General features: G+C 38.6%; 1 protein-coding gene across 1 annotated transcript; it reads right to left on the bottom strand.

Moving 5' to 3' along the window:
- Positions 1–802: 802 nt before the first annotated feature.
- On the bottom strand, positions 803–14,303 carry LOC140313726 (probable G-protein coupled receptor 149). Its single transcript, XM_072391716.1, has 5 exons — positions 13,182–14,303; positions 11,765–11,945; positions 11,098–11,600; positions 4,469–4,612; positions 803–2,525 (listed from the first exon to the last, which is right to left on the bottom strand). The coding sequence occupies exons 1-5, from the start codon at positions 14,148–14,150 to the stop codon at positions 2,019–2,021; spliced, it is 2,304 nt and encodes a 767-aa protein (XP_072247817.1). The 5' UTR covers positions 14,151–14,303; the 3' UTR covers positions 803–2,018.
- Between the last annotated feature and the right edge of the window lie 8,456 nt (positions 14,304–22,759).

Below are 22,759 nucleotides of genomic sequence, written 5' to 3'. Positions count from 1 at the left end.
TCTATTTCGGTCCACTCACGATACCACGTACAAACTTAAGCCTGCCTTTTATAGCATTCCTCTGCAACTTGGTGGAAATCTCTAAAAATGTATGTTGTTGGTGCCAACAGCAGAGGTTCAAAACACTGACATTGAGCACAAAATAAAAAATTCAGCAGAAAATGTAAAAATGTTCTCCTGTAGAAGAAGTGGACAAAAATCTGCTTTGCAATAGAAAGAAACTAAAGTGCTAAAAAATGTTTTTCTGCTCTTTTTCCTCTTTGTAATTAAATCGTCTCCCCCTCTGGACTGAGCTAACTTTCAACCAGTCAACATTTGGCTTTCATCTCAGAGAGCTCTGCTCTGTATTATTTTTGGAGGACTGCACGCAAGGTTGTCTGTGTTGGTTGAATACCCAAAATCCTTCCCTCTGCCTGGGGCAAGATTGATGCAGACGGATGCCTGCATGCTACCACGAATGAGCCCTTAGGGTGCAGAGATGAAGCACTGCTCATGCTGACAGCCTTTGGCAATCACCATCTAAAAAGGTTGACATTGAATACAGCTTTACATTCATAATTTGTCATAATTCATTCAGAATTGATCAAGTGCCCCAGAGAACATGACACAGGAATACGTCTCAAAACTGTTGGAGGCAGTTTCCCATTATGAGTCTTTAATAACAGCAGTCTTCAGAAGAATTAGAGCTCTTGCAGCTCATGAGGTGAAATCACTAAAGGACAACTTCAAGCCTGTAAATGAAGTCCACAAAGTGTAGATGTAGGGATGAATAAGCCAAAATACTGAAGAAAACATCATAAAACAAACTCAAATGCACATATATAGTCAAATTTGCGTAGATAATTTTTTTTTACTGTTTGTACACACAAATACATGTGAATGTTCATTGAGGTGTTGATGTATATACTGATATTATCTAAGAGAAAAAAGATTTAGATGCTTTTGATTTTCAGAGTCCATGAAATGATTCAAAATGGTGATGAAATGCACATACTATTGGTGGAAATTTGACCCCACTTCTGAATTTATGCCTGTAGAAAGCGACAGGTACCGCTGACTCACTGATTGGATGGCAAGTGAACTGAGCTGGTAGAGAAATGATTCCTGGAATGTACATTCATCTGCTGCCTGCTTAAATAAAATATGCACAGTCACTCATTCAAATTGCACTGAATGTGCATGAGGCAGAAAAAGAATATTCTGCATAAGTATCCTCTTAACCTCTTCTTAAATAATCACTCAGCTCTCTTCTCCTCTGGTCTCCTCTTGTTTTAGATTTACAACATGGATAGGGGGGTCTCTCTGATTTAATGTGGCGACCTAATGGTCTAATACACTGTACACATAGCAGCTGGTTTTGAAGTAATACAGATAAAATCAATCTATGTAAAATTAACAAATTTTTTTCCATGAAACATATAGATACTTTTGGTGGCTATCTGACATCACAGATATTGTCATCTCTATGCACAACACATACTTGAATGAGTCACACACACACACACAGGTCAGGTTGCCCCTCCCCTTTTAGCTGAGTCACCAGTTACATAGTCCATAGGGCTGTTTCGTATCAGACACGTGATTGGACGTTGGCTCCTCCTTTTCAACATCTAAGTGAATTTTTTACCCATTATGACAGATAGCCATATGGTGGAAATCTCTGTGGGAATACTGATTCACTGACGCCGTTTTATAGCTTTTGGCTGTCTTTCTATGTTGTTTTAACCCAGTTTACTTTACTTTTACAGTCCTATCTACAGTCTGTGTAATATACAGATAAGTGATCTGTGTGCTCTTATCATGTTACCTGAAGAGGAAGTACAAGAACAGGCAACCGGACTATTAATAACAGTCATTAGCTGCGTCTCTTATTTGGGTCACCTGTCACATCTGTTAAAGTAGTAATCAAAAAGAAGTAAAATTAGAATGATTAGGATATTTGTCTTGCAGCACATACTGTCTGATTTGCTCTTTCAGTCTCTTCCTGAGAGCCCCCCTCTTGTTATTCTGTATGTAAGTCACTCCTCCCCCTCCTGCTTTCGGTAGGCCTCATTCAGCAGCTGTATATCCTCATGATACCCAGAGCTCTCCTGTGTCTGCCGCCGGCTGTTCTGCCGGTGGGCTTCCACAGTGTCAGGTATAGTGATATTGATGGTCTCTGCCTCTGTGTTGCCACTGCTGGGGATGAGCAGAGAGTAGGACGCAGTCTCACCCAGGTCGCAGGAGACAAAGCGGTTCTCCCGACGGGAGTAACGCAGCGATGGCGAGCGGGCATGGGTAGAGGACTGGCTGATGTTAGAGATGATAGAGACACTGTCCATGGCCTCCTCGTTGTCGCAAATTTCCAGAACCTCAAGGTGGATCTTGACATTGGTGTCCCCCACCCCAGTTCCTATCCCCATCCCCACGCCGATCTCCATGCCCATTCCTACACAGCTGACATTCACATCTCCAGCCTGCCCTCCAGATGCTGCATCATCTGCACTTGGTTCATGGCCAACGGATTTGGAGCGGTACACTTCCACCTTTAAAGCAGAGACATTAATTACACAGGCTATTTATAAACAGTAAAATGTCACTGAAAACTAACTTCAGTTCAGTTTTTTCTACACTAAAATATGCACTTGATTCAATAAAAATGCTTTTACCTCAATTAATGTTCAACTCTTGTCATGTTTTATACCGAAATACTTACGTAATACATTACATAGATTATGATTGATTTTCCATCATGTCCAGTAATGAGACTGTCCTCCACCCAAAAACAACCCCATGTTTGTTAATGCAGGCTTACAATAATTACATTAAAAGAACATGCAACCTCTAGTGATCAATTAGGCAGCGCAATGTAAAACATCAAAATTATGTAAATTGATGTGATGGTGGTGCAAAAGAAAAAAATATTCTTTATTAGTATTCTAATCTGAACCCTGGTGTTTTATACATTTATTTAAAACAGCTTTATTTAACAGTGCCATGTACAAAATATATAGACAAGCTGAAAATCTAAGTATCGTGGAACTGAAAAGTTGTTTGCAGTAACTAAAAAGTTAAAACAGTATAGATATATTTTATATGTATAGTTTATATGTACATACTTTATAAAAATGCATTTTTTAAAACTACATATGAATAAAAGTTTGCTGAATTAACAAAATTATTAACAAAAATTTGACAGCTTTAAATTTATGGTAAATTTGATATGAATTGATAGCATCTAAACCCAACCAGGAAAAGTGCACTAGTGACATGTTGGGGTGTTGATGTGCAACCACAGCAACCAGCAAAATGGCATCTATCAAGCTGATGGTCAAGTTGTAAAAATATTGTATTTTAGCCCTGTTCCTCATTGTCGTCTAACCAAAAGCTTTTTTTTTACTATTCATTTCTACCCATACTCTGAAAAATAAAATAAAAATAAAAAGTGATGTATCTGAAAAAAGCTCTTTATAGATAGAGTTACATTTTGTGATTCAAATTAATTTGCTTGAATGGAAAAATTATTTCAAAACCAACATCAGGAGGCCATCAGAATAGCTTTCTCAGAAACACCACGAATGGGGCATTATGATCTCAAAGAGGTGCAAACAAATAGCAAAACACTTCCTAACACTTTGAATGCCTTGCTGCTTTTCATGTGATATGTACTGCTGTTAAAAGGACTACACGGGAAATCTGAGAAAAGACAAAGTCAAAATTGTTAGCTCATGACTGCAAGCGGGTTAGGATTAGGCTGCTGGTCTCTGTACAAAATAAATCAACAGGGACTATATGAAAGAAAATGGCAGGAAGCAAAGCAACTAAAACTAAAACTAAAGAGATTGGTTTTTGAACCTGACCACAGTTCTTTTCCTAAACCTAACCAAGTAGTTTTGGGGTCTAACTAGGAAATTGTGTGGGCTTAAACAAATTATGTTGCCAAAACCAAACAGTGAGTCACCAAGAGAATAAAACTGAATGTGAGAAAAAAAAAGCTGTCCTAAACTGATCTTTCATGTGAGTCTTACTGTTTGAGGGTCCTGTAACTTACATACTTCTCTTAGAAAAAACAGCAGTTTTTGACAATCTTGGAGTCGGAATAGACTCCAAGAGTCTATATTTTTAGATCTGTCAGTATGACCCAAAAATTACAAGGCTGAATTTGGAGGTGGGTTGTGTGGCTGAGGAAAGAACTAATTTTGTTACAAATCTTCATCAGTGTCTTTGAAAGCACCCGTCCAATTTTCTGCTGATTTAAGTCTCAGTAAAAAAACCTAAAAAGCACATTTGGGAATTAGTGTGCAAGTGTGTGCGTGTGAATAGGGAAATGAGAAACACTTCGTTTGTAGAACCTTGCTTTGATTAAAGGGATTTAAGTGCATACATTTGCTAAATGTCAAACTATCTTTTTGATTGCCTGCTATTAACAGGAATTGTAGCCGTCTTACTAAAAAGCTCTGGAAGAAGAGACTGGGGTCAGGGACATTACCTTCTTGGCATTGTCGGGGCAGATTTTGAGACCATCGCTGCTGACTTCATAAGTGGAAAGAGAGAGTGTCTTGCCTGTGGGTGCTTGCAGAGATACTGTGCCCTGAAAGGCGCACAAAGGGATTGACAGACCACCTGATGATCGCTGTGAAGAAAGGAGAAACATGAAAAAAAGAAACAGTCAGCATCAAGCACAACACCGACAGTAAAGAGTTCTTATCTTGTGGGAGTGATCATAACGACTAAGAGCTTAACACTGGTCTACTCATTATTAGTGCTTGCGTATTAGTCATGCACACAATAAGGGATATGTGCACAGAAATTAGATATCCATGTTTTAGGTTATAAATTGAGTGCTGGACTTTCAAAGGACTTCACAGAACATGCAAGTGTCGGTGTGTGCATGGCCACAGAGACACTTCTGTTCAAGCTCACAGATGATGATTCTTTCTGACCAATCAGCAGCCAGCACTGTCTCCACAGTGTCTGTACACATACCGTACAGTATCAGCTTGGCTCGCTTAGAACCTCTGTTGAGGTAGTGCCAAAAAAAGGGTACATTGATATCAGTTACAGGTGTGTTGCATAAGGAAAAGAAGGAAAGCCAACCATAGCGTACCATGCAATGTTTCTAACTTGCAGTAGTCAGTGATCAGAGAGCTCTCAGTTTGGAGAATCATAGGATGATATCCTGACAGGGAAGCTGAGCTAAAAGCTACTCAGAACAGGGCAACCAGACGATCATAATTCTAATAATCTAAAACAACTCGAACCTCAAAACCTTCATAGAAGCTTAAGCGAATGCTGTATTGTATTGTGGATTTTATTGTCAGACCCACACAGAACTTATGATCTCTCAGGAGTCTAACTACATTATACTGCAATGCAGAGTGTAACCTATGTGATTGGTGCAGTTTGTATGTGTATACATACATCACGCTATTTTACTAAAATTTGATACCCCATGTGGGACACATTCTGTGATGAATTAGGTTTGCTAATAATGCTAGCATAAACGTCCGAATGCTGGCTGCGTACTATTTTCTCATTCTAAAAGCTTTGCCAAAGAATCAATTCAACACCTACAGACTCAACGTATTTTCTTTTTGCTGTTTTAGAGTAGTTTCAGTAAAAGTGACTTTTGTTTGACATTTAATGGTTCCTCATCATAGAGCCATAGTTGTTTTCAGCTGTCATTTGAGGCAGTCTTAGTTGCAACTTCGCTGCCAAATATTGCAAAAGAAAAAATACTAACAGAGGCATAGGTCAGCTACACAGTTTAATTAATTGTCTTTGCATCTGTCTGACACTGAAGCATAAAATCAGTTTTACTAACTGCCGTACCTTACTGGTACACATTATGGAACTGAGCCATCATAAACAAAATGGTCTCTTCTGTGCTGTTCGTGCTATGACTCAGCTGCCAACTTAGCTCAGCAGGTTGTTGTCAGTGACTACAATGCTCCACGACAACAACAAGGTCACTTTTGCCTCTTATTCCTGGTGTTTAAACAAATTGGGCTTTGATTGTGATTATGATGTCAAGTTCAGGGAGATGAATGTGCTGACCACCCATTTTGACCCCTTGAGGCTTACATATAAAGGCCCTATCAACAGAATGCTGCTGCTGAAATGAGACATTAGGTCTCTCGGCATATAGAAACTAGCAACAGGAGTTTTTACAGCAAAACGCAGAAGCATGATTGATAAGCCATTTAATTGCTCTCTGAATTTTTTATCAACTAATTTTATGGGTACAGTACAATTTCATTCTTTGATGCATCAATTAAATTTCTCTCAGGCTTCTTACCAGCTTTTTTTCTTTTTTTCTTTTTTATTGATTGGATTCACATTTTCCTGTCACAATTTTAGTGCATTTTAGCTGAGACTAAATCAACACAAAACATACAAATGTGAGCTTATGTGAAGATAATGTGTTTGAGACATTGCAAGTAGTTAGAAGAGGACCGAAAAGGCGACCCTGCAATGAAACAGTGGTGAAAACATGGCAGGACTCATTAGCAATCTGAATTATTTCAGACAATTATTTTCAAATTAATTGTGATTATCTAATTGTAACAACGTGCACCACAGAAACAAAGACAATGTCAATCTTTTGTCCTCCCTGACTGTCTGTTTGGTTGGCATTGTGTTTGCATCATTCTGAACAAAAGGAGCAAAAAGAAAAAGACTTCAATGTCGAGCTGAAAAATCTTCATCAAGTATATCATATGCTGCTCAAAACCCACCAATGTAGGAGGTACAGTACTATATAAAGTTGCAATTTTTTTATTTTCTTTAATATAAAAATACAAATTGTGAATATAAAGATTTATGGTGTGAATTGCTTTCACATTAAAGCCAAATGTGTCTCCTGACAGAAAAACGTATTTTGAATGAATCTGTATGATTGAGTTGCCTCTTTGATTTTTCCTTTTTGGTCAATGTAAAGTTTTCTTTTCTTGTATGACATCTGTGACATTTTTACAACGTTAAATGGCAACTAGTTGATAGTTGAAAATGTTCAGAATAAACACACAATTTGAAAGCTTTACCCCAGCATATAAACACAGAGATATAAAATGTGCAGATGGCAAATTCTAATGATTTGATTGGTGATGATCCTGACTTTAAATCTCATACCACTGTTTGCACTGTAATGCTGCAACAGTTACTGAATTGATTGGAATGGGTCTATCCCAGCTGTCATAGGGCGAGAGGCAGGGCACACAGAGTCACACAGAGACAAACAAGACATGCAACTATGCACGCTCACACTCACTCCTAGGGGCAATTTAGAGTCACCAATTAACCTAACATGCATCTTTTTGGGAGGAAACTGGATTACCCAGAGAGAAACCATGCATACACGGGGAGAACATGCAATCTCCATACAGAAAGACCCCAGCAGGGATTCGAAACAGGAACCCTCTCGCTGTGAGGCACAGCACCGTGCATATTGATCATATCTACTATAAATATGCACCAACACTATAAAGTATTTGCTGTTTCTGTCAAGCAACACATGTTCACAGAAATTCTTAGAATTATAAGAAAATGTAATGCATTGATTTGGGACATGGGAAACAGATCAATCCATTCTTCATCAATGAAAATAGCAGCATAAGGGATAATATATATATATGAATTACAGTCTGACTGACTTTTTGTAATGACGTGAGTGATTATTGGCTTTAAAAATACAGTGTATAATAAAAAAAAAAATGCATGAAATTTCTTTTACTATCTTTCTAGAAAGTAGAACAGCCACCGTTGAAGGCATGTAGCAAAAGATTGATGTTTGGAGAGCAACAATAAGGAATTATGTGTAGGAATTTGTGCTGGTGAATGTTGTCTGAGGGTATATATTTGAGAAATGGAAGATAATAAATATGATGCAATGTAAGAACAGGCAATGGTGCTTAAATTGATCTGATCAAAGCGGAAAAAACATGATGAGTTGGTTTCTCTGGGTGGACATTATTTGAGATGGTTTTATTTCCAAAAGTAATTGTTACACATCTGCTGTAACCATGTCCATATTTGGAACCTGGAAGAATTGGCTGGTGTAGTATTAAACATGCATGTTAGGTTAATTGGTGACTCTAAAATTATCCTTAGGAGTGAGTGTGAGTGTGCATGGTTGTTTGTCTCGTTTGTCTCTGTGTGGCCCTGTGATGGACCGGCGACCTGTCCAGGGTGTACCCCGCCTCTCGTCCGATGACCGCTGGGATAGGCTCAAGCCCCCCTGCGACCCAACTGACGCATTAAGCGGGTATAGAAAATGGATGGATGGATGGATGGTTGGCGTATTAAACATATGAAAGTCAACCGTGGGCCCTGAGTCTGAGTCTTAAAACAATACTTTCTACAGTTACCTTTGTTAATCTTCACTTTTGTTTATAGTCACCATTTACTTATCTTTTCAGTCACTGTTTGGTTAAGTTAAGGCATTAAAACCTATATTGTTAATTTTAGGCACTAAGGACGATTCACAGTTTAAGTTTATCTTAGCCATTTGATCAGAATCATATCAGTTTATAGGCCAAAGAATGTCCAACACTGTGGTGCTAGGTAGCAATGTGGCCCCTGCTTTGAATTTGAGGATTTAGATCAGACTAACATTTATACCTTTTTTAAAATTCCGGTTAGGACAAAGATAATTTGTTTTCATTTAGTGTCATGTTAACTTACTGACTGAAAACAACTTCTGTAGCTTAAAGAAATATCATAACATGCTACAATCTACATTTTCCTAAAATGCACAAATTCCCCTTTTCTGGCTTTTTGGGTGAAAAATCCCACTATAAAAAGACTTAAAACATTGTGCATATGTGACCGTGTACGTTCAATGAATTCATGTTAATACAATGAAAGAGTGCAATAAGTCTGTGTCTTATGTCTAAAAATCCTGTCAAGATAAGAGTAAATGGACTCTAGTTGTGTTATTTCCATGTTTATTCAAAATGAATCAATAGTTTCTTTTATTCTCTTCATTCAAGCCTTATTGCTATGAACAATTTACTTTGCAGCTTTGGATGAATTATTCTAAGAGTAAACAGGTTTCAGTGTCTTTCATGTGAATGCACATTAGACTCCATTTCCCCTCAGGGAAAGGGCATGTAAGTGCACCCCCTGCTCTGTGCTTGCTAACAGAGTGTAAAGTCACAGAGGGGGTAAATATGTTATTAGGCTCTAATTCCACCTCTCCCTGTGGATGCAGAAGGCCAGAGGGCCTGACAGTAAGAAGAAAAAACGCTGGGTAATGACATTAGTCTGCTAACGAGGAACAAAACACAGCCAGGAAAACACAAAATAGTTCAGCTTGGTTTTCATCTTTTGTTTGGCTTTGTGTATGTATACAGTGATGGTTGGCTGGGTGTGTTTGTGAGCTAATTTTTTTCTATATATTTTATTGCGGATTGGGATTTTGCTGGATGTCTGAAGCTTAATTTTGTTGTTTCTTGTCTTTGCTGTTAGGCCATATTTTCATGTTTGTTTGTAATTGTATTGCATTAACACATGGACATACTGTACTTTTACTTCTGCATCTACAGACACACATACTTCACTACTAAGAAACTAAGAAGTAGGCTAGACACACATACAAACAAAGCCAGCAGTGAGCATTTCAAAGTTATACATGATGCAAAGTGAGTGCCAAAGCCAAGCTGCGGAAGCGTGCTCTGTAGATTTTCCACCCTCTGGTGATTTTCATACTAAAACATTTCAAACTTACAAATGGTGCAAGGAAAGAAAATAGGAGAGAGAGAGAGAGAAACAAAAATTGTATTCACACTTTTTTTTTTATGTGAACATATATGTTTCCACATCAGTTCAAATTTTGTGAGGCCAAAATAAGCTCATGGTGTTATTTTTTTGGAAAAGCTACAAGTCGATTTCAAAGGTTACGCTTGTGGCTGCCCTGTCATTTCAGGAGCAGAGTGAGGCTGATCTCTCATCTGTGTCTGTTACCTCCACTGCCAGGATGCATTAATTGCTACAATTCTGCTATCTGTTGTTTAACAATTCAGTTTGGTCTTGCAGAACACTAAGAGAATTAAGCTTCTGCTATTATCAGAGCTAAGGAGGTCAGTGACAGAAAGAGAAATGGAATTAAAAATGAATTAGTGGACAGAGCCTGGGTCTGTGTGCTTGTACCAAGCTGTCTTGACCATCACCGTTTATATTCAGTGTTCTTTGGACTTTTTAACCCCAGGACAGAGTAACTAATTGATTGACTTTATGAACACAACTAGGCAGAGGCAGATAGACAGCAATGCATTATGCAGTATGGTGAAAAGATAAACAGTTCTTGACTGAACTTGAACCAATGACTGAACCAAAAGTGGTTTCATAAGGAATGGCAGACACAAAAGCACATGCAAGAGAGCTGACTTTACTTTCACATGTTCAGTCTTATTAATAATGATTTTGTATCTGTAAATACTGCACTTCTTGATTCTACCCTAAATAAACTCACCAGGCTAAGTCAATTAATAGAGCTGAACCTGGTGTTGTGATCTTATTTTAGAGTCTCAGAGCAGTAATGAATGCATGTTTGGCTTTGAAAGACAGGTTTGCATCTGATAGTATTTCGATCAAGTCAGAATCCAGATAAAGATGTGCAGGGAAAACAGAAGTGGGGCGAAGGGAATAAAGAGAATGTAAGAGAGGAGATTTGAACCATTTTATCAAATTTACATGTGCAACTTTCAGTCGGTCAGTTAGATTATAATGAGGAATATTCCCAGATCTGGAAAAAACCCAAACAGATACAGGGCAACAAACAGAAAGTCAAACAGACATTCTTTTCAAACACTCTTTTAAAGAGTGGCTATGTACAAATTTGATGTCTGAACAAAGCAGGATTTAATGTTCTTTTGGCCATATGTAAACAGGGAGAGGCAGATTGAAAATTAAATCCATTTTAGACACCAAATACTCCTAAATAACTCATGGTTGGAAAATAAAACCACAGTTATTTGATTACTTTATGAACGCAATAGAGTTAGTGTCTGCAAAAATCAATTATTGCCAACCATAAACCATGCAATGACAGATACAAATGACTAAATTTAATGGTTTGAGATCAGACTAATAAACAAGCTACTCTGGACAGTGCTGTACCTGTCTGGGTGTTCTCTCTGATTTACTCCTGCACCACTCCCAGTCTGTCAGCTCGATTTTGCGACACTCCTCATGAGACAGCCTCCTCTCCGGCCCTTCAAACACTGACGATGTGTCAATGAGACTGTGATCCTGCTCCCGGAGATGAGAGGGCATCGAAGGGACACAACGGAATTCCTCATCATCCTCATGGTTCTCGTGGGGAAGTGGTGGACAATCAGCCAGCGCCTCTCCTCCACCGGCCACTGCCTCCAGAAGGAGGCCGGCATGAGAGGAGCTGTCCGCTGGGCATGAGGTGCTGAAATCAAAATTGGGACCCAGCCTGGAAAGCCCGCCACGTTCCAATGCATCAAGGCGAGTATTTGGGAAGTCACAGTTAAAAAGACTGTGATAAGTGAGCTTCTCTATAGGTGGGCTGCTCTGAGACTTGGAGGCATGTGACAACTTGTATACCCCATAGCCTTGTTGGAAGGAAAGGTTGAACTCAAATCTTCTTTTCATCACTGTGAAGAAGGCAAATGAGACTAATATAATTACACCCACAGACTGTAAAATAAAACAAAGCCTTTTAGCTTTTTTTCTTTTTCACACATTAGGAAACAAATTCAAGGTTTTAGTGTGTGAAATCACACTTGGTACATCATTAGCAAATTTTATTATCATCTACCTGAGGGTTCCTGTGTTGGATCCCGTTTGCAGTTAATGAAGCAGCCACATGGCATGTGGATCCAGCGCTCAGACAACACGAACAGCGGAGTGACCGCAGGTGCAAGCAAAGTGAGAAAGAAGCTCAGAGTCTCCAGAGAGGAGCTGCGTGCATTTGATGTGTGCCGTACGAGTACCAAAGTCTGAGAGTAAAATGGAAGAGGAAATTAATTCACAGAGGAATGAATGATTCAAAATGCATGAGGAAGGAGACACATGAATGGGAAGGAAATTCACAGATGTTTTGCCCACACTCTTCAATTTTCTTTTTCTTATATTTTACATGAACTATTATCATTACTATTAACTTAGTTTGAACCAAAACAGTATGGATCGAAACATTAGATGCATTAATATACTGTACTAGACTATATTCTCTCAGAAATGTAATGTTCCTCTGAAAACAGCGTTTGTGGCCAAGCAACAGGTTATGTTTAATAGGTAGATAGATATACAGATAGATGCAGATAGAATTTTTTTATTTAGCAAAAACAAGTGATATAACACAATACCATAGTCTTTTGTCTTTTTAAACATACAAGTTATTTCACAATGTTACCCAATGAATCCTGTCCTGAGGTGTTTAATAAAACCTGTAAACTTCTGTTCTCTAGTTCTGTTGGAAATGTAAACTCAATTAGACTTTATCATTAGCCCTGATTAGATGTCTGAAACAGTCCACATATAGATTTCACACTTCTAGTAAAATACTGTAGTGCTTCCAAAAGTTGCCTCAAAGGACATACAGAGCTTCTTAATTGGTATCCAACAAAGAAAGGAGGTTTCATTAGATTTTTCTAAAAAGGATTGGAAGAGATACCCATTTATGATTATTATGACCCTCCCTATAAACTCTTAAGTCTGATACCACATTAACAAACACGAACAGAAATTATGATTTGATTTCGAGGTGTTTTTCAAATCTGTGCTCTATCAGTTTTCATTTAGCTGTGAAAGTCTTTTTTGGTAGAGTTCAGATGGAAAGAACAGTCCCTTCATAATCCTTTAGAGCAAAAGGGGCTGTCAGAGCCATGGCGTTCTGCTTATATTCCCGCCAAACGAATAAATGATCTCAGTAATAAAAAAGGGAGAATTAAGTTTAAAGTGATTTTCTTTTAAAATTTTATTCTGAATTAAATGTGTAAGGGTCGCCCCCATTTACGGAGTTGGTGCCACATGTTTGGGAATTAATTTTCAATGTATATCAATACTAAATAATAGACAATTTAAAATATATGAAGATGGTAGTTTTTTTTTTTTTTTTAAAGAAACGCACCCCTTTACCGTTATAGGCCAATTAAATGGTTTTACGGGGTATTCTTTAATCACGTTTATCTATTTTTTCTTTTTGGCTTTGGTCACCTGGTCACACTGCTTACCATCATTGGCATCCATAATATAACTCGGACAATCGCTAGAATCATGGAGAAGCGCTTTTGTGCAAACACCACTGGTGTATCCCCGACAACCGCTGCTCTCTGCTCTCCGACAGACACTGGGGACAGTCTCCTCTCCTCTTTCTCCCTGACCTCTGTCCCGCATGAACTTGGGCTCAGCTCGTTGTACACCCCGAAAATCTGGTCCAGACTGTTCTGGGAAAAGGACTGGAGATCACAGAGAGGAGCGGAGCCACTCAGTCCCCTCGCCATATCCAAATAGCTCGGGTATAGTAAAGTCCTCTGGGGCTCTCTGGAGCAGAGCAGCTGATACGTGAGGGGGATAAAGAAACATAGCAAGCCGCAAAAGCACAAGAGATACAAAGAGAAGAGCAGCAGGATGTAAAAACTGTCGCTCTCTGGGAAACATCCGAGAGAGGCAGGCGTAAAGCTGCCCCATCCGCACAAAGGTAAAACACTGACGGTCAGGCTGACAACCCACACACCGGCAACAGCCCACATCACTGTCAGGGGGCGGCGGACAGACTGAAGCACTCCAAACCTCTTGGTGACATAAAAAGTGTACGCTGCTATGAGGCAAGCCTTCATGTTGCTGGAAACACCCTGGAACACGTAGAGAAGTCCGGATAAAGTGCACAGGCTGCCCGACCCCTCACTTCCCCGCGTCTCCCACTGAAGGAGCATGAACAAGGATAGGGGGACCACGCTGAGCAGGTCATCCACAGACATGGAAGCCACAATGACACACAGGGTGGTTTTGCTCGTCATCCGGAGGAGAGACAGAAGCGAATACACACCTCCGACTAAAGTAGCAGCGGCGATGGTTACGCACAAACCGAAAAGCAGCAGGCGAATGTGCCTCTCCATACCGGAGGGGTCTGTTGTGGCATAGCTGGCTGTGGAAAGGTAGCTCTGGTTAGGCGCCGGGGAGCTGCGGTGCGTCGTGGACATCTTCAGGAAATCCAACTCCTCGCCTCTTTTGGCACTTTTAATTGGTCAAATCAGATTCATTTGCTTGTAAAGTTTACCGCGCTGCAAATATTTGAGAATGGCACAGCATGCGCCGCGTTTTTCTCTTTTATTAAAAAAGAAAATACAGTGACGACGACGAGGGAGAGGCTTCAAAGCACACCATCCATCAGTGATCCTTCTGGAGACGCACGCGGAACCAGACCTGTCGGGTCCCTTGGATGTGGACCTTGCTGGGAACGTGGTGGCAAGCACTTGTGCTCCCTGTTCAAACAGCGTACCCAGAGAATCTCTTGTTTCTAGCAGCTGATGTACGCGTTGTCGTCATCACCGTTTCCTTTGACGACAGTCATTTTGGGGCTGAGCCAAACCTACTACTAACAGGTCTGTGTGAAGCTGGCCCAATGCATCAGGCTGGGTTTTCATTTGGGTTTTGTTTCAGCACTTTTTCCTGGTAATGCCACCACTAACAACCTTTCCCCCACTGCCTCCCTTGCTGAGTGGCATTTAACCTCAACTGCATACAAATGAGAAACGAGAAGATTTTATGGATTTTTGCCTGCAAATACAGATTTGTGTTTGTGTTCATAAGGGCCAGCACTTTGTGGTCAATTCCATTTGGGAGCAAAACAGCCTCCCTCTGCAAGTCAGTTTCAGTACATTTATAAGTTATAAAGTATTTTATTTGATCTTTCTATTTTTAAAACCCTTTAAGCTAAATGGAACGAGGAAATGAAATCATAGATCTAAAATCAAACTGGAAGCACAGACTTGGATCTTGTAATCATGTGGCTCTGGATTCTCTCTGATAACAGAGGTCAGCTTACTGTTATTGCTTAGGCTATTTGTCTGTTTTTATTTAGCCAAGTGAGTCATACAACTACCAGAGTGAAGATGCACTCACAAACCAAAAGGACAAAGGACACAATGATGGCAGCAGTGAAGTCAAATTAACCCAGTTTTACTCACTGAAATGGAAGCTGGTGTGCCAGTGAGATAAATCATAATGTTGTTTGTAAAAGAGGAGCAATAACTTAGGAATGATTAAGCTGTAAACAAACAGACCAATCTTTTGGATGGCCATAAGTGGTTACAGATGGTCAAACACTGCTAGACTAACTAACTGTACCTAACGAGATAAAACTCCCAGTCAAACTATTTGCCTCTGAGAGTTTAGCCTGCGTTACTGTTTCAGTATGTCTGTGTAAATTATTTTCTCATTCGTCTCTCTGGTGTTCAAGGATATTCAGGCTGAAGGACTCCTCAGTTTGTTCAGGTGGTTCATGGGTGTTCATTTATCTTAATTCCTCATGATGTGCTTAGTTTATTTTTGCCAGACTTATGTCCTTTATGTAGTATTCATTCAGATATTTATTGACCTTTGTTAATGTGCTTGATCAGGGGATGATATTATCTGTGAATGATCAGTTGTTTCAGCCTTGTGCACACATCAGTGGGGATCCAAACATGAATGTAAATGCACGTGACCTCAGGCCTTGAAATTAAATCTGAGTTTGAGCTAAGTGAGTTGCAGCCAGTCTAATTACTCGACTCTCTTTGGGGCCACGAGGACACAGAGAGTAACATGAGGGGATGAAAACACAATCCACAAGGGTGAATAAAAAACACACACACAGGCGCACAAATGCACCATCTGAGATCAGCGTCACACATCAAGGTGACCTACTTTGTCTACATGTGCATGTGTATATGCTTGTGTGCGTTGCATGCATAGTTAGTTCATGTGTGCAAAAGGTGAGAGTGCAGCTCTGTAGAGATTTTCATAGTCAAGAGCGCTGGTGAGGAATTGGATAAATGTAATAAAAAAAGGATCTGTTGGAAAATATGAAAAGCTAACACTCTGTCAAAAAACATCCAGTCATCTACTAATGGAGGATAGACTCAATGGAGATTTTATGTCAAACTAGAGACATCCCATAAAAATATTTACCATATAAGAAGATTATGAAATACAAAAATACACATGAAGTGTCATGTAGATGTGCTTAAAACAGCATCATTTTCAATGAACAAATACAAAAGCATAAATGCAATATAGATAAATATTATAAAATAAATACACGAAGAGCCCTCCTCTTTTTACAGTATTTAACAACTTTTAATTTTTTATACATAAAAAGATTTTCAATTCTTCTATCCCTTCATGACTCAAATATTATGAAGAGCTGGAGAAAATCCATTTTTGCAATGTGTTTGGGAATACAATGCTCTATAAATCAGACTATGAATTACACTGTATGAAAAAAAAGCTGTAAAAGCTTTCAGAATATAAATAAGAATATAACTGGAGAGTTTGTGTTTGAAGTGGGGCAATTCAATTGAATTTATGAAAATAAATTGAATTAATCCAAACTTAAAAAAATATAAATTTAGATGACCCACTATAATTTGTGTTCCAAGTTTTTGGAAATTCTACACTTTGATAAGTCAGTCAGAACAACAAAGCCTATGAAATTAAACTTCTTGGTCCTCCAAACTTCATCAACTTGAGGATCCTGCAGAGCAACTGGCCTACAAATCTTTACTTTGCCAACCTTGAAGCGGTAGTAGGTAGCAGGGTTTATCATCCCCTGCTTCTTCAGTCACCTGTGAGATCATAGTACTTGGTCTATTCCTCTTGAATGCCTCTTCCATTAGGTCTTTCCTGAGTAAAGTCAATTGCAAACAACTGAGTACTTTGCTTGTTGTGGCTGCCTACTTTGAAATATCAGGGATCAGATGGCCTTAGCAATAACCCTCAGTACCTGTACATGGCACCACTGATAATGTCCTTTTCCCAGGACATTTTGGGCAACAACTTAGGTCATGTTCTAGGGATTCTCTGTTTTGGTACAGTACTTATACAGGGATTTCCAGAAAAACAGGTCAGTTGGACTGGGGAGTACACTACAGACTGACTTTAAAGGGAATTTGATTGGGTGTGGCTGAGCTTTCCACAAATTTGCTCATCAGATCCTCAAGTCCATTTCCTGCTCAACGAGTCCATGCTCCTTGCTTTTACCGAACCATCCCTCAGGTGCATGATTCTTCCAACCCTGCTTGGAAAAAGACATTTTTTGACATGCATTATTTCACATGTTGGAGGAATACACAGACTTTACTCTCTGTAAAAGAAAAACAACAACAGATGTATTCAATAGCAGCTTAAGAATTGATTGTTGACTTTTCTATTGTCACATTTTTGTTTTTATTTTATCACTATGAAGGACTTTGCTTTGCTTCTTTCTCTTTTATTTCTATTCTTTATGAAGTACTTTGTGATATTTGTTCTTAAAAAGTGCTTTAAAAATATATTTCACTCACTTATTTATTTACAATTCCTTCTCTTTGCATGGTAGAGTTTATTGTTAAGTGGTCTATACAGTGTGAAATGAGGCCTGTTATGGTCAGAACTATTCTTGTGTTAAAACAAGTAAAGGTATTTGTTAGAGCCTGATATTTTTAGCACCTGGTTTCATTGCTCTGTCTACTTCAATTCATATTTAATGAATACTTATAAAGTCAAACAAAATTACATTAAAACTAATGGGGCAAAAGTTTGAATCAAGAATTACCGCCATCCTTTAACATCTCATAAATCATTCATCTGTGATATTGGTTTGGAAATGAAAATGAAACCATGGGGATACTCCGAGGTAAAACCTTACGGTGTCTCTGCTGCAGTTCATCTGCGCCATGAAATGGAAGCAGTTAATCTATGAAAAATGACTTTAATGTGTTGTACAAATAGCCCTCAGGTTCATTATTAATGTAGTGTGTTGAACATACAGCACTGCACACTCATATTTGCCTTCATCTGCTCAGATCACACTACTGCAATGCTCTGTTACTTGCTGGCTACTTACTGGCCTCTGGTGGTGCATCCCAAATTAACACAGTTTATTACGTTAAATTGTGGAACAACCCGAATGCACTTCAGTCCTTCCACCAAACCTAAATCCAGTCACACCTGCATGCACACACATCCACATCACTCACCCTGTGTCTCAGGGCATCATTATCCCAAGTAACATCAGGTATTAATGAGGCAATGCTTGCCACAGAGAAACAGGGAGAGGATGAAAATTATATTTGCATAAGAGAGAGAAGTAAAACTGAATGAGAAAAGGCAGCTGAAAAGTTAGATGCTTTAAATTATAATAACTCAACCCTTTATTCTCTGCTGAGGTGCAGCACATTAAATACTGACTGACTTTTATGTGCTGCATCCTGTTGCATTCGTAAAGTGATGTTTTTTATAATATATATCATTATCAAAAGGTAATGCAGCTAATAAAAAAAATATTATATTATTATAAAAATATAACATAACATGTCAGCCCAATATAAAGACACAAATATTACATATTTTGACGATGTGTGAAGAAATGTTTTAATTCTGCTGATCAAATAACTTTGTATCTTGATAATAGTAGCTCTTGTAGCAGTAAAATAATAAACTCTGATGTAGTCGAATAGAGGAATGTATTCTAGGAGTCGGTGAAGACCAAAATAAAAGTGAATAATAGACATAAATTGAAAAAATTAACTTCTCCATCTACATCATAATCAAGGGAATAAAAACCGCAATGTCTACAAGTCAAATAACAAAGAGTATACCATCTTGTGATGGAATTGCTGTTCTGACTCATGCTTTCTCATTAGTCATTACTACATTATTAGAATAGCACCTATGGGTCAGACCACAGATCTTTTTCAGCTGGCCCTCCATTAAGATCCCAACTGCACACATGTAATGTTTCTGACTGTAAAAAGCCACCCGATCTTGTTTTTGTTAAACCATTCAATGGGGTGTTATCACAGCCCAATAATCCCATCCATATGAGAAGAAGGAAGGAGTGGATGGTGCCAATGCATGCAGCATTTTAAATCATGACTCGAGTTCCAGCCCAGCATACAAAACATGATGCTTCTTTCATTCCCATGTCTCAGTTTCTGTCCTTTTCAAGTGCTGTTTTTGCATCAGAGACTGACTCCCGGTTCGGTTTTGTCATTAATGGTAGAAACATTGGTAAAGGTAAACAATAACAACATAGAAAGATTTAAGAAATTATCATGGCTTGGGATGAAATATAATATATCTGACAGATATTGTAATGCCATAAATGCAACTTGCTGTTTGACAGATAAACAAATACCTTCCAAAACGCTGAAAACTATCACCACATATAATAGATGATTCCGGGACCACATAATGATACACAGACAGAGAGGTAGACTCACACAGATCAACCAGTAGCAGGTACTGCACTGCTGCTGGCAAACAATGGATTTTGCAGTGTTTGTAAGGATTCAAAATAATTTTCCATTTAAGAACATAAAGTTCTTCCGTATCATATTTTGAGTCTGAATGCCTAAGTGTATACATGTGTGCACCCACATGTGTGTGTACGTGCGTGTGTGTGCACCTTTAAGAACACTTCAGTGTGTGCATAAAGTGCTGCCATGTATCATACATGAGACAGTGTGCTGGGGGGACTTTATAGCATATTCCCATTACATTATTCATGTACTGAATATATCTATATAGAATTAAAAACAGTAGGGCATGAAAAGTTAACAAGGAGAGTGAGAAGCCATTTCCACAGATGTGTGTGTAATTGTGTTTGCGTGTCTGTGTGCCATTTCAAGCCAAACCAGGCTGAGGGTCAAAAATTCTTGTCAGACTACGTTCAATGCACAGTACCTGTTTCCACGGAAACAATGACTGGAGCTCATGATCAGACACCTTGCTCTGTTGTATTTATTTTTTTCACTCTGTCCTTTTTTCTCAGTCGTGTAAACATTCACCCACATACTAATGTGTTGTTTATACCAATGCTGACTGAGTATGCATTTTCATTTCATTCTTTTCCAAAAGAGCTGCTGAAGTAACAAATGTGCTCAGAAAGGATCACAAGAAGATTCTACACATCAGTGTTTTCACAACGATTTGTTTTGGTCACTGATGAGCGGCAACGACACTCACAGTTCCATAAAATCCACCTTTCACTGCCTACCCTCCACAAAAAAAGGGAAATCACATCCTACAAGCCTTCAATTTTTACTGACATCTTAAACTCCAAGTGCATTTATTTTATTTTAAGACATTCTGGTGTCCGATCAAAATTATCAGTGAGGAAACAAGTCTCTGGTCTTACTTTTCTTGACATCCACTTGCATTTTTGCTCAAAAACAGCTGGATTTAGAAACTAAAACCATTCAACCACACCACAAATAAAGACAGCATGTCTGTCATTCTGATACTTTCACTTGTATGTGGCTTTGTATAATTTAGCTTCCTCCTCCTCATGAAAATTGCTCTCTGTTTCAAACATGTACAGCGGAATAACCCCATTATTAGAACTGGCCATTACATAGAGCAGAGTAGAGGAAACAAGACAGGCATCATCATCTGCTACTGGGTGCAAATGTGGGCAGGGCCAAGTTAGCACATTCATATATAGTTGTTGGTCACACAATGAAAAGTTAGAGTTGGACTTGAAAACACTTAAAACTTTACAGTTGAGTAGCGTAACATAAATTATAATTTAGTTTTATTTGGCTGGCTTTTCAAAAGCCTTTCCCTGATCATTGAGCTGGTATAAATCTAAAGCACCTGGTGGTAATGAGGCTGGGAAAAACAAGCAAGACATCAACTTGTCATTTACAAGCCACAGACTGCCAGCTAACCACATACTTGTTGGTTTGATGAGTGTAAAATGGGAAAAATGCAGACACCAATAAACACAGATGTGTTTGTGTGTGTGTAAGTATTTGTGTGTGGAGAGCAGTGAGGGGGCCTAATTATGTTGGATAATGTTGCGTTCAGCAATGCTGTTCACCATCGTTGTTAGACACAAAATGAAAAGGTATCTTTTGGTTAAAAGGTGTACAGGCCTCCAGGAGAGTTTTGGGAGATTTGGGAAGTCTTTGAGACAGAGTACTGAATCTGTTATAATAGCTTAGTGTTTATAACTAACACAAATAATGTGGCCCTGTGATGGACTCGCGACCTGTCCAGGGTGTACCCTGCCTCTCGTCTAATGGCATCTGAGACAGGCTCCTGAATCGGATTAAGCGGGTATAGAAAATGGGTGGATGAATTATTATAGTCTATTTCTAATCTTCTAGTTATAAGAAAAGCCCAGGTAACTTCTTGATACCTCCATAGTTGCAATTATGTTGTGTCACGGGGATAAATACACAGAGGAAACAAAAAACATTGAGTCTTGGCACGTAATCAAGAGAGACATTGAAACATGAAACAAAAGGGAGAGAGAATAGGAAAGCAACAGTAAGACACTTACCTTGAAATTAAATGAAGCAAGAATTCTTTGTATTTATATTCTTTTACATATTTTTAATGCTTTTTTCCGCTCCCTGCTGCAATGCTTTTATTTTATGTAAAGCCCTTTGAATTGTTTTGTACATGAAATGTGCTATGCAAATAAATTTGACTTTGACTTCAAACGCATAATTATGATAATTATTAGGCTTTAATATTTAGCCAACCCAGTCTTATTGCATTATGCAAAATAGTCCCAAAAAATGTATCTATTGAATCGTGTCAACAGATACAGCTTTTGCTGTTTTTTCATGCTAAAAAACATGGAAATAGCCATTGAGTTTGTCAGAGACTTTGACATGACTTTGACATTTCATGAAATAGTCATGTACTGACTGTTGCATTGCATTTGATGGGCAAAAAAGTCTGCATTCAGAGTTTGGAAAAGATGAAAGATGGCACTACACACCCAAGTGGGAGAGTCAAGATTGAGTCCTGTCTTGACTGCTGGTGCCTCCAAGTAGCATTACCTCCTAATGTTGTTTTTTTGCATTCAATCACTGTTTTTGTTTGCACTTTCAGTCACTGTAAGGTGGATTTTTTTAAACTACTTGGTTAAGTTTAGGTATTAAAAATGAAGTTGTTATGATGAGGAAAGCCTCATTGTTTGCATCAAAGCTGACCCTATTTTACAGTTCTTTAAATAAATCTGCTTGGGTGGCATGAAAAATATACAGATTTCATCTTTATTATCTTTGTTCCATAATTGTTTCTTGTTTATGTAATATACTGAGCTTTACCACATAGCCGATAGTGTGCTATGAAATGGGTATATTAGGAAAACCTTGATCTCAATCCCTAAGCCAGAAAAATGGACTCCACTTGACAAGTTGGATTGGTACCAAAGATGTCTTTGTATGAAGCACTGGCTGTTTGAATCCCTGGTCTGAGTTCACATGTTTTAGGTGAAAAAGTTAATCAATGGTGTTGACTATGCGCTCCAGCACATTAAAAAAAAATCACATGGACCTGTTAACTATTTAAACATTTCTCCTCTCTAAACCATTTTGGGGGATTTTTTTTTTTTACTCTTTTTTGCTCTGAGATGATAAATGTGTGCATTTTCTTGGCCCAGAAAAATATAGACATGAATTGGAATACATAAAATTTCAACTTGACAGCAGGCCAAGGAACAACAACAACATCAACAATAGATCACAAAACCATTACAGGAAAAGGAAATTAAGGACATGGGAAAATATGTTCTGGACCCAAGCCTGAGCACTAATTGACATTAAACTTA

This window comes from Leuresthes tenuis, unplaced genomic scaffold (assembly GCF_036924035.1).
Source record: "Leuresthes tenuis unplaced genomic scaffold, fLeuTen1.0.hap1 SCAF_9, whole genome shotgun sequence".
Classification (NCBI taxonomy): Eukaryota; Metazoa; Chordata; class Actinopteri; order Atheriniformes; family Atherinopsidae; genus Leuresthes; species Leuresthes tenuis.
The sequence above is the reverse complement of the archived record's forward strand: the minus strand, read 5'-3'. Positions and strand labels throughout refer to the sequence as shown.